This window comes from Miniopterus natalensis, chromosome 1 (genome assembly GCF_054644295.1).
Source record: "Miniopterus natalensis isolate mMinNat1 chromosome 1, mMinNat1.hap1, whole genome shotgun sequence".
Taxonomy (NCBI): Eukaryota; Metazoa; Chordata; class Mammalia; order Chiroptera; family Miniopteridae; genus Miniopterus; species Miniopterus natalensis.
Window position 1 is genome coordinate 45,071,505 of NC_142081.1, and position 12,540 is coordinate 45,084,044.

At 42.6% G+C, this 12,540-nt stretch overlaps 1 protein-coding gene across 1 annotated transcript in view; it reads left to right on the forward strand.

Annotated features, from left to right (window-relative positions):
- RORA (RAR related orphan receptor A) overlaps positions 1-12,540 on the forward strand; it is a 93,035-nt gene that overhangs the window by 65,093 nt on the left and 15,402 nt on the right. The window contains exons 3-4 of the mRNA XM_087821114.1: positions 7,984-8,125; positions 10,634-11,029. Coding sequence (XP_087677240.1) covers positions 7,984-8,125; positions 10,634-11,029 — 538 coding nt within the window. The remainder of the gene's footprint in view (positions 1-7,983; positions 8,126-10,633; positions 11,030-12,540) is intronic.

Here is a 12,540-nt window from a genome sequence, read left to right on the forward strand (position 1 = left end):
GAGAAGGAGACATACACCCACTCCAACTGTCCCCCAAATTCCAAATTTTTACTTGTATTGGAAAATATAATAATTCGGGCAGGCATGCGAGCATTCACAATAAATCATAGAGTTATGAATAAATCTTGGTTGTCAAAAGCAAATGTGTAGCCGCTCCAAAGCGTCTGCCATTAGAATTCAGCAAGGCAGCTGTCAGCTGTTTTCTTGTAATTAAACAGCCAATGAGCAGCTAATTAAGACATATGTGTATACAGAAGTGGAAGTGGGTATGTTAATGAACTGTAGGAATCAATTCATTAAGTGAAAATTGTCAAAAGACCAAACATCAGATCAGCATTTCAGCCTGTGCCTCGCTGAGAAGGAGCCCCAAACAGGAGGGGAGCCCTTTAGGGCAAGACCCCTGGGCACCTTCCCAACCACATGCCCAGTTCTGTGTCCAGCCAGCCCACACTGTGGCACAAAACCGTTAATCACCCCAATAAGAAATGCCATGTGTATTTCAAAGCTTTTTATTATGTAGATCTTGCGAATAAAAGTGTTTTACTAGGTATATGTTAATATGTGTGTGTGTGTGTGTATGTATGTATTCAATAACCTATAAAATGCCATCTCCCTCACCTTGTGTCTGAACCATTATATGGAACTTGGACTACAGAACTGAAAAGTGGGTTTTGTTTTGTTTGTTTTGTTGTGTATCTGTTTTTGTGGGGTCTGCCCTACATATTTGTCTCCAGGCTTTTTTGGTGGTGTTAATGCCTTTGTGTATGGCCTTTGGAATAAAATGTGCCCTCGGTCCAAGAAATTCAGGCTCCTCCCCTTACCAGCTATGTGATTTTGGATACATGGCTTAACCTCTCTGCACTTTAATTTTCTCATTTGTAAAACAGATATAAAAATACTTACTTTGCAGAGTTGTTGTGAATTGCAAATAAACAATATTTGCCAAGCATCCCACAGGGTGCCTGGTGTAGGATAGGTGCTCGGCATCTGATTGTCACTGCTCTTTTTATCACTACCATCATTTTTTTCCTCTGGACATTTATTCAGCAAGTATTTGTTGACTTCTCTAAGTCCTGGGTTAGCTCTTGGAAACAAAAACAAAACAAGACTGGCCGTGAGGGTAGCAGATTAGTTATACAGCAAGTTAAGGCATCAGAGGGGGATACTAGCGGGGTTCTTAAGAATACACATGGGAGGGGCTCCTCAACCAGCCTTGGGAAGGGCAAGGTCAGAGGAAGTGTCCAGAGAGAGTGAATCCTGAAGAGAAGAAGAGAGCTTTCCATGATGTGCCTGCGTGCGTGTGTGTGTGTGTGTGTGTGTTGGGGTGGGGTGGGGGTGTCCTTTGAGGAACTGTGAACACATTAGTTTGTGCGTGGCCAGAGTGTGACTTTGAGAAGAGGGCTGAACGTAGGAGAGAGTTGCCTGGCCATCAGTAGGGAGCCATAGAGGCTAATATGCCGGGAAGTAGCTTGATCAGGTTTACATTTTTTAGAAAGAGATCTTAAGTGACTGTGTGAAAATGAATTGGATGGAATGAGAGTGGAAACAGGAAGACCAGTTGGGAGGCTATTTAATAACCAATTGAGGGGGAAAATAGATAAGGAAACTTGGGAGAATTGTAGTAACAGTGGAGAGAAGTAGATAAATTTGAGAAATAGGAAATGGCAAGAAATAGGCTAATTTTGGTGACTGTGTGGATGTGAGTATGGAGGAGGCAGGGATGAAATGAAGCCCATCTTTCTGCGTTGAGTAACTGGGGTGAAGGTAGTGCCCTTCACAAACAAGCAAGAAAACAGCGGAGGAAACAAGGCTGGAAAAGGGGGAGAATGGGTCAGGGTGTATTCTGTCCTGGAGTGAAGATAAAACCATTAAAACCATTCACCTGAAGTTTCTGGAGAGTGTGGGGGTGCTGGGGGAGGAGACTGGAGCTCTAGAAGGCCAACACACAACTTTGGGTAAATTCCTATCCAAAGTAGGGATCCCGTCAGCTTTTAACAGCCAGATCTCTGGAAAACAAACAGTGTCTATATGTCTGTATGTAACTTTAGTATATATTTCACTGATATAATTCACACAATTTGCAAAACGTAAAATCAGTAATACTCTTTATTTATGAACTTCATACAAATGATTCTCACTCAATGGTCTCACTGATTTTTGCTGAACTCTTACATCCACACCAGTGGTTGCAGTTGGCAAAAGACTGTGGTATCCACATGAATGTTGGTTGATTTTTTTAATTTACATTGATGGATGAGAGGAAAGTGAAGCAAGGATGACATTTGGGAACTTCATTCGTCAGTGATGACATGAGCAACTTCTTCGATGAATCAAATCATAGTTTTTAAGTACTGGAAACATGTTTCCTCAATTTGTGTGTGGTATTTACAGTGTGATGGCTACCAACATGACATACTTTTACATTTAACCCACATTGCTATCATGCTCTTCATCACTTTTCAAAACTAGACAGTAAGCACAGCAATAAATCAAGCCCCACTTCGTAGCTTTTGCCAATTGCTGTGGTATAAATACTACCACCATGCGGTCAATTTCAAGCTTCCCAACATGTAATCTCACTGAATACAGAGTAGGGAAGAGAAGCACAGTAACACACCATTATGTAATATCTCCATCATTCAGACAGAATTGATGTAAATAGCCTCCAGAACATGGATAATAGCAAAATAATAAGAGAATAGGCTGATTTTAAATAATGGTTCTGTTTAACAACTGGCTCATGAAATTTGAACATCCTGCTCTTGCAACCTGGTATCCATACTGTTTTCCACAGTGGCTGCCCCAGTCTGCATTCCCATCAGCAGTGCAGGAGGGTCCTTTTCTTCACACCCTCTCCAGCACTTGTTTGTTGATTATTGATGATAGTTATTCTGACAGGCGGGAGATGATACCTCATTGTGGTTTTAATTTGCATCTCTCTGATGATTAGTGATGTTGAGCATTTTTGCATATCACTTGGCCATCTGTATGTCCTCTTTAGAGAAGTGTCTATTCAGGTCCTTTGCCCATTTTTAATTGGATTGTTTGGGTTCTTTTGGTGTCCAGTTTTATAAGTTCTTTATATATTTTGGATAGTAACCCCTTATCAGATGTATCATTAACAAATATGTTCTCCCACTCAGTGGGCTGTCTTTTCATTTTGTTCATGGTTACCTTTGCAGTGCAAAAACTTTTTAGTTTGATGTAGTCCCATTAAAAAAATTTTTTTTATTCATTGATTTGAGAGAGAGACAGAGACAAAGAGGAAAAAACATTGATTTGTTGTTTCATTTATTTATGCATTCACTGGCTGATTCTTGCATGTGCCCTGACCAGGGGACCGAACCTGCAGCCTTGTTGTATCAGGACAGTGCTCTTGCCAACTGAGCTACCCCGCCAGGCAACTTGTTTATTTTTTCCTATGATTGCAGTTATATGTGGACACTAATGAACAAAATAAACTAACAAACAAAACAGAAACAAACACATAGATACGGAAAACAGACTGACAGCTGTCAGGGGGTGGGGGGAGAGGGCTGGGTGAAAAAGGTGAAGGGATTAAGCAAAAAACAACAACAAAACAACCTCATAGACAGACAACAGCATGGTGATTACCAGAGGAAAAGGGAGGTGGGGGGAGGTCGAGGAGGTAAAGGTGGGATAAATGGTGATGGAAGGAGACTTGACTTTGGGTGGTGAACACACAATACAATATCCAGATGATGTATTAGAGAATTGTACCCCTGAAACCTATATAATTTTATTAACCACTGTCACCCCAATAAATTCAATTTTTAAAAAATCTTAATTGACATTTCTGCTCTTTTGACCTGCAAAAATGACAATTTCATATTGTTTAAAGTAATATACATGTCTGGATCACGTCCTCAAAGGTTCTGGTTCAACAGACCTAAAGCGCATTTTTTTTAGAAGCTCCATGGGTTTCTCTGCGTCGTTTTTGAGAGCTACTAAGCTGACCATCCGTCAACTCCCTTCCCGGGGAGGCCTGTTTTCTAATGTACTGTTTGCAGCAGCTGCACGTTAGTGTGCTGCCACCAGGTGGGGGTAGCGTGCCGCACACACCCAGGATGCACAGCCTTGGAATTGGTCACGGTGGCTCTCCCCGTGCAAGCCCAACGTGCTTACGGTGGCACATCTCCATGTATTTTGACCTCTGTGAAAAATGAACTCTTAAGAAAGCGAATGAAGTAATTCATTAGCTCATCTTTTAGAAATAAAACTCCATAATTATGTGCTTAATATCTTCCCCAACTAACTCAGAGCTTCAGCGCTTTCTCTGTTCTTTCTACATACCTCCTCCATCCCACCCAAAACCCCATGCACTGGCTTGTCCCTGTTCTCTGTGTGGCCTCGACCCCTAGAACTGATGTCTGAGCTCACTCGTTTCTCAGTGACACCCTCTCCAGGATCGCTCCCCGGTCCATCAAGATCCTGCTTCTCCATTTACGAGCACACATCTGTGTTTAGGCAGGAAGGCACCTGCCATGCTTTCCACCTTCTCCCTTCGCCCTCGTCTGGTCTTTCTCCCTCTTGTGTGTTCATTAGCTTTAACTGTTTTATTAATTTAACTTCTTAAATCCTTAAACCTCTGAGAAGCCCCAAGGGATGCTGAAAAGAATAGTTGAGGAGGGGGGAAAGGGAAGAACAGGTCCTCATTCTGTCTGACATGCAAAGTTCAGGGTTGATCCGTGTCACAGAGGTTAATCCTCTCCCCCTTCAGGGCTCGCACTGTGTAATCCCACTTGACCCCTCCTTTCTAGTCTTTGATGGCTCTCCTTGTGGCCATGATGTTGACTTAGTCCAAAAGAAAGATCTCATCTCCGGTTCTTAGCTCTGCTACTCCAGTCACGTGCTCCACTGGCTCCATGAAGAATAAATGGTGCTGTGAAGAGCATGGGGTCTCGTTGCTCCCTAGCTGTCCCCAAACCCTTATCATCATCATCATCATCATCATCATCATCATCATCCCCTCCCAGAGTTCCCTTAGAGCAGAGCGCCCTGGTGGTTCCCTATAGCTTCTGTGCTAACATTCTGGGTCCTTATTAGTGGTGGCCGATGTTAACGTGAGTTTAATACGTGGAAACTGAAAAGTAGCGCCCTTTTTGTTAACGACCCGATCATTATTCAAGAGCTGTATCTAGTTCTAGATTTCAGATTTTTGAAGGAAGTGGAGAAATTGGAGATGATCCTCTGAAGAAATACTAAAGGTGGGAAAGAACCTAGAAAGAAAGGCGGCCGATGCTGTGATTTGGTGTACAGACTAAATGCTGTTTGATAGTTTGGCAGCCCCCAAACTACTGCTTCCATTGAAGGAAAAACAGAGATCGCTCAGATGTTCTCCATAATCAACGATCGTAGAACAAAATGGAACAGGCTAATTGTCAAGCAAGCAAATTTCAGCCTCAGCTAAAGGAAAAGCACGTAATTCCTGATCCTAGACACTTGCAGTGATAGATTCAGACACAGAAGGTCTGAATGGTGGTACAATCTCAAGAAAGAAAGAAATACCTTTTAGCTTTGACAGAGATTCTGTCTCAGACTAAAGTAAATACCCAGACAGCTGGCCTCCTGGTATCTCTTTCTAAGGATTATCTGCCTCTGTTACCATTTATATTTTCTTGAATTCTCACCATTAAGCCCCAAAGAAAGCTTTCCTCCTTCTCACTTCCTTTTCACAGAGGGGAAAAAAACCCACAGCTTTAGATATTTTGAGAAAAGAGAAACTGCTTTGCAGAAGAGGCCAGACTTGATATAAGGGAGGTTTAAACTACAATAGAGAGACAAGCCTTGCCCACATTGAGGTTAGTGAGCAGCTTGGCAGAGAGCAGTGCCCTGCTACCTCCCTGCCATCCCAGGTTGGCTTCCAAAAGGAAAGCACTGGGAACTGACTGAGGTCACATCATCATATCCATCAGTTAAATCCACATAGTCCCCCAGCCATCACAAAAGGAAACAGATGTACTAGACTATTTTTCCCCAAGTGCCTCACATACATTTCCACCTGCATATTATAGAAAAATCAGAAAGCACCAATAAACAGAAAGAAAATTAAAATCACCCATGGCCCCACTAACTGGTGCCAATGATTCTTTTCATTTGGGAGCATAATTTTCCAAAGTTTTTTCTATGTGAAGTATATGGGTTCTTTTTTCAAAAATTGGGTTATATCGTATTTAGTTCTTCAGCTGTGTGGGGTTTTTTTTTAAATTCAGCAGTATATTTGCATTACCTTTTTATGTCAATAATTGTATTTCTGGAATTCCATGTATAATGGTTGCTGAAATTAGTGGATATCCAATATAATTCTTCTAATTCACTAGTGTGAATTAGCATCTTTCTAAATTTTTTATATTACAGATAGTGCTGTGATGGACATCCTTGTAGGTAAATCTTTGTAACATTCTTAATATCCCTTTAGAATATATTCCCTAAATGAGCAATCACTGGTGCAAGGGATAGGTCGTTCTTAAGGATTTTGATACAACTGCCAAGTGAGCCTCCAGAAAGATCTTTAGGTGAGAGAATAGACGCTTATCAGTCTGCCCAGCACTCTGCCAGTCCTTCAGGCTTTTACCTCTCCCCTCTCCACTACTGTCCCCTTGGTTGGCGTCTTCTATCTTAACCTTTAAAGATTTGGGGATGATAATATTCTTTTGTACACTTCATGGCTCTGCTCCATAGAATTAACTCAGTTACATTCTCTTTTTTCTGAGTACTGCAAACCCACTGAGAGATAACCCAACAATAAAAAGATAACCAAAACCCACCCATATATTTAGATATTAAGAAATGTGCTTCTATGTCCGGCTGGGTGTGGCTCAGTGGTTAAGCATCGACCTAGGATCCAGGCGATCAGGGTTCGATTCCCAGTCAGGGCACATGCCCGGGTTGCGGGCTGCAGCCGATCAATGACTCTCTCATCACTGATGTTTCTGTCTCTCTCTGCCTCTCCTTTTCTCTCTCTGAAATCAATAAAGATATGTTAAAAAAAAGAAAAAAAGAAAAGAAAAAAGAAATGTGCTTCTAAATAGCATGTGGATTGAAGAAGAATCCTATTGAAAATTAGAGCATGTTTTCAATGGAATGATAATGAAAATGCCACATAGCAAAACCTGTGGGTTGCTACTAAAACATAACTAAAAGGAAAACTTGAAGCTTTTAAGAACAAACACTGAAAATCAAGGAGCTAGTAAGGATCCAACTCAAGAAGTTAGCAAAAATGAGTGAATGAATGAACGAAATCCGTGAAGTCAGCAGTTCCCCCTGTGTCTTTGTACACCCTCTCATCTCCAAAACAGTGCCTAGCAAATAAGTGGAACTTGATGAACATCAAATTGGATTCATTAAATCATTCATGATACTGAACACATATTTTCAAATCGTCAGGTTTTAGTATTCCCAGTCTGATTGATCTGCCAAAATAATCCACCCAAGTGTCATTTAACTTCTTGGGGCGGTAGATTCTGAATTGAGGAAGGCAAGCCACGTAAAGGGTGATGAATTTCAGTGGGTTAGTAGAGATGACCACAGTGTGCGAGGATTGCAGCCTCCCTGGGTTACGGTAAAGATGCATTTTCCCTATCTCTGGACATCCAGAGAAGCGTTTTGTGTTTATTCTACTAAAAATATTTTTGGAGATAAAGATTAAATATAAGTGCCTTTGTACTGTTCCATCAACACCTTGCTTTTGACCATCAGAAGCCAAGAACCGGGCCAGGCAACCGTCTGTTGGAGTGAAAGCAAGTTTTGCATGTGTAAGGGACAGAGGATTGGACTCTGGAGATCAATTTTACTCAAAGAAAAAGAAGTGACTTTAATTTCATTAATGGCCTCCTGGATGATTCCGCTACAAGTTTAATTCTCATTAAACATTAATGCCGCTCGGTTCTTAGTGTACTGCCTTTAGTGTCATACAGCTCAAACTGACACTAACCTCTTTTATATTTTATAACTGAATCACAGGGCTTTTTCAGGAGAAGTCAGCAAAGCAATGCCACCTATTCCTGTCCTCGTCAGAAGAACTGTTTGATTGATCGAACCAGTAGAAATCGCTGCCAACACTGTCGATTACAGAAATGCCTTGCCGTAGGGATGTCTCGAGATGGTGAGCACTCAGCTTGAGTTGTATGGTAGCAAAGGGTTATGAAAGTGCCTTCTGAAACCTGGGCCCAGATCTTCAAAATATGCCCTCCCTCCCCTGGTGGTTTTGCGGGTTTCACAGCAGTTACTTCATTCTCCATAATCCATCAGCATCAGCTAACTGGGGCGGGGAGGCGGGGGGGCAAGGAAGGTGTGGTCAGAACACCTTCGGATTTTTGATGTTTAAGATATTACAAGTGGATGATCTGATTGAAGGTTAGTGTCATCCGAGGGCCTTAATAAATATACTTCCTACAGGCATTTTCCCTAGAAGGAAACACAAGCAAGAGCTAGTTGTTACATGCTTTACACTAGTGAGCTTTTTGGCAGTTGGGTTGAGTTAGCTTTTATGCTAACTGGATATTTTGAATCACATGCCAAAGTCAAATATTTGTACATGCAGAATGTGTGAAAATAGTGCAAAGTGTAGCTCGGCGACAAATGTTCCTTTCATTAAAAGAAGCTATTTTAAGAAATAGAGACCATGTACCATTCAGTTGCAGAACGTTTCAAGATCTTCCTGGAAAGCTATCCTAAGTGCACTGAATAATCCACACCGATTTCAAGACAATTATGCTCACACAAGGAAACTGGGCAGAAAATACAGCGGGCACATTTTTAAGGACTTTTCCAAATATACTGGCTGGCTCTCTTAAAACAGCTCTTTGAAGGGAACATCTCTTCCAATAGGGTTTCAGCCTATGGAAAAATACTTCGGGATGCTGGGCAGGCATTCTGATAGCCTGTCCTCCCCACGATCAGATGTTCTCAGGGCCTGCAGACCTGCCCAGGCACAAGTAGTGGTGACCTCCAGTAGTAGGGCACAGGGTGGCGTCTCAGAATATGTAGAAACTAGAGTGAAGTTTTTGCCATTGGAATATACAGGTTACAGAACTTACACCGTATTCTCAGAAACCCCTGTGAATGCAGCTCTGTATATTTCACCCTCCAGTGGCACTAAACCCACAAAGTTGGGTTCATCTCTTATATAAGTTAAAATTACAAGTTGTGTGCACATTTTCTCAATAGCAGGTCTTTTCATTTCACTTACAGGATGGTGTGATTACTGTTGTTAATATTCGGGCAAACGTTAAAACACCATTCAGAGTCACAGCAGAACAAGTTTCCCCCATGGGTATTAATCCCCTTGGTTGTTCCAGAATACAGGTTTTTTCCACACAAAAATAAAGTGCCTTCAGTATGCCTTCTGGAGACAGCGCATGTTGCTGTGGGCTTGGAGTGAATTTGCGGCTTTTACAGATTTAGGCCTGAAATTCAGAGCCCACGTCAGCCTGCTGTCTGACCAGCTCCTCCCACGTTTGTTCCTTCAGTCTTGGGACCCAGAAATTGACCAGCATCAAGCTCACTTGTTTCCTCTCTTCAAAGGGACAGTATGTCCTCCTCGGCAGAAAAAGAATCCACTGGGTGGTGGCCGTGGTTCCCAACTTCATGTCTATCTATCCTGCCTCCTTCCTATAGACTCGCAGAATTTTGATGATGGTCAAATAGGTGAATTCATCCACCCCATCAGCTCTAAATTTAACCACAATCAGTTAGGACATCTCAGTCCCTCCAGCAGAGTCTTTATCTATATATACAGGATCGGGCTGAAAAATAAATGGGTTAGTGGGAGAATTCAGACCAGGAAATCATAGGGTTTTTTCCTCAAATATATGGGTGTTGCAGAAGAAATCACTTGGGATTCTGAATGAACTGGAGAGTTACTACAGTTGCTGCTCCACTTTGGACACACGGGCATCACAAGAAGTGTTTCCAACACAAATTCATCCAACAGGCAGGGATCTTACACAGTGTTTGCCCTTTCCACAGTTCTAATACTCTTGTTCCTTAAGGCAAAATAAGGACAGGAGAAAGCGTCATTTAAAAATGGGTCCAAGCGTTTTACAGGGGCCATGACCCAGCACAGGGGACGGGGCTTCTTCGGTAGACTCAGAGGCGTAATTCAGGGAATTGCAAAGGCCTCACCCAATCTGTTTAGTTCCCTTAATGAAGCCCCAGATGCAGCTCTTTGATCGGGAAGAAATTTATTTGACTGTACAGAATAGTGGAAGGAATGAAAATGAGGTTCGACTGCTTGTGCCTCTGTGAGCCTGTGCGTTGGTCTGAACGCTGCGAAGAGAAAGGGACGGTACAGCCCCGCTGCGTGGACGAACCCGGGCAGGCACGTGCCAGTGGCTCCCACTGAGCGCAGGGTCATAGGCCAGCAGCAAACCATAGGTGGGCATTGCCCCGGGTCTCTTCTGCCTGCCCATCCTTAGTGCCGCTGGGATGTTCTTTGCCGTTGGGGGTGTGGGGTGGGACTGTTTTCACCTCTAGACCACGTCTTTATTCCGTGGTTATGTGGTTCTCGATCGACATTGTCTGGGACTTCAAAGGAACCCCTAACGCGTGCCGGAGAGGATAGTGAAGAAAAGCATATTGTATACGGTGTGGCTTGGCTTTTGTCTTCCAGCTGTAAAATTTGGCCGAATGTCGAAAAAGCAGAGAGACAGCTTGTACGCGGAGGTGCAGAAACACCGGATGCAGCAGCAGCAGCGGGACCACCAGCAGCAGCCTGGCGAGGCCGAGCCGCTGACCCCAACCTACAACATCTCGGCCAACGGGCTGACGGAACTGCACGACGACCTCAGCAGCTACATCGACGGGCACACCCCCGAGGGCGGCAAGGCCGACTCTGCCGTCAGCAGCTTCTACCTGGACATACAGCCTTCCCCAGACCAGTCAGGTCTCGACATCAACGGAATCAAACCAGAACCGATATGCGACTACACACCAGCATCCGGCTTCTTTCCCTACTGTTCTTTCACCAACGGAGAGACTTCCCCAACGGTGTCCATGGCAGAATTAGGTAACGGCTTCCATGTTTCTATTGGGATGTGCTGCTAATGCCCTTCCAAGTAAATGGGATGTTTGACTTTCCCATAACGAGTTATATTATTAAAGTGATGCAGCTAGGAGGGAAATTCACCGTTACCATTTGCACCCCTTCATAAGTCCACCCTGCCTGCTCCTTTGCTTTTGGCTGCCCACTGTTTCCCATTGGATATGCAAAAGAAACATTGACCTCTCGGCAGCAGAGATGGGTCAGCATGAACTTGAAGCAGTCTTAAAATTCCACAGAAAGCTCTGAGCTCCATTAACTTTGTTATTTATTTAGTGATACTCCAGGTATTGCTTTATATCTGAAGTCATAAAAATGGCAATCCACAAACTGAACCTGGTCCATAGACATATTTTTTTTGACCGGTGCACAGTTTTACAATTTTGAATCAGTTGCCAAAATTTAAAACCTGGTCAATTCCACACAGAAATTCAGATTGTCAGCTTCTTGTGGGAGGGGGAAAAATGACCTAAGGGCCCAGCAACGAGAAAGTGGCACCAGTTAGGTGCTAACACCCCACGTTCCCCATCTGTGTGGCTGCCCAGCCCTTGCAAGCATCTAAGTTTTACAACTCTGGTTATTCTATAAATATTAGAGGGAAATTGGCTTCTTTATTTGCCAGAATGTTTTGGTGATGAATATTGATGACAAAACTGATGTATTTCATAGAAGACTCACTAGACTAAAAACAAAAACAAAAACCCAAAAAAACAAAACTATCAATTCCTTATACCTGTGACATTTTTGCTTCTTAGGTGATGTGACCTAGAAATGTTGATAACACAGACAATGAAAAACTTTCCATCTCAAGGAAGTTGTGTCAGCACCTCTGTTATATTTAATCGATTTTTAAGTGCAGCACTATTGTTAGAGCAACTTTGATAAGAACCTTTGCAGTTATAGAATTTGATCTGTTTCTCCGCATGACTCCTCACATAAGGGTATAATCCTTTGGGATATTTCAATTAGTCGCTGTGGAGATGACTAAGTTAATACCTGGAGAGAACGAAGACTTCAGATGGAAAAGCACCAGCGGGTTCTGACTTGAGCACAGAAATCCTCAGTTCACAGGAAAAACGGTTGTGTTCTTCAGAGGGTTTCTCCACCTCTATACCCCATAAAACATTTTTTAAGTGAAATTTATATTTCCAGTAAAATCTTTCTCCAAATAGAACAAATTGAATGTTCTTTACGGTTTTTGCACAAGCGCCCCTTTATGGGTCTAAATTTAAATCCTCAGGAGCAGGGCCACTTTAAGCCTGGTCTTTAACCACTGAGCAGCATTAAAGGTGTATCGCAGCTCTTTTGATTAACAGAGAAACCTCTGAACTCGAAGCCAAGCTGAGCAGAGGTAGGTTTGATTTTATTTTTCTTGAACTAGAACAAAAACCTTCCAGTTTTGTCACGAAATCTTGGTTGGCTGAGCCTTAAGCAGAACTGTAATGAAAGTAAAATTTTCGGAAATGAATAAGGATTTG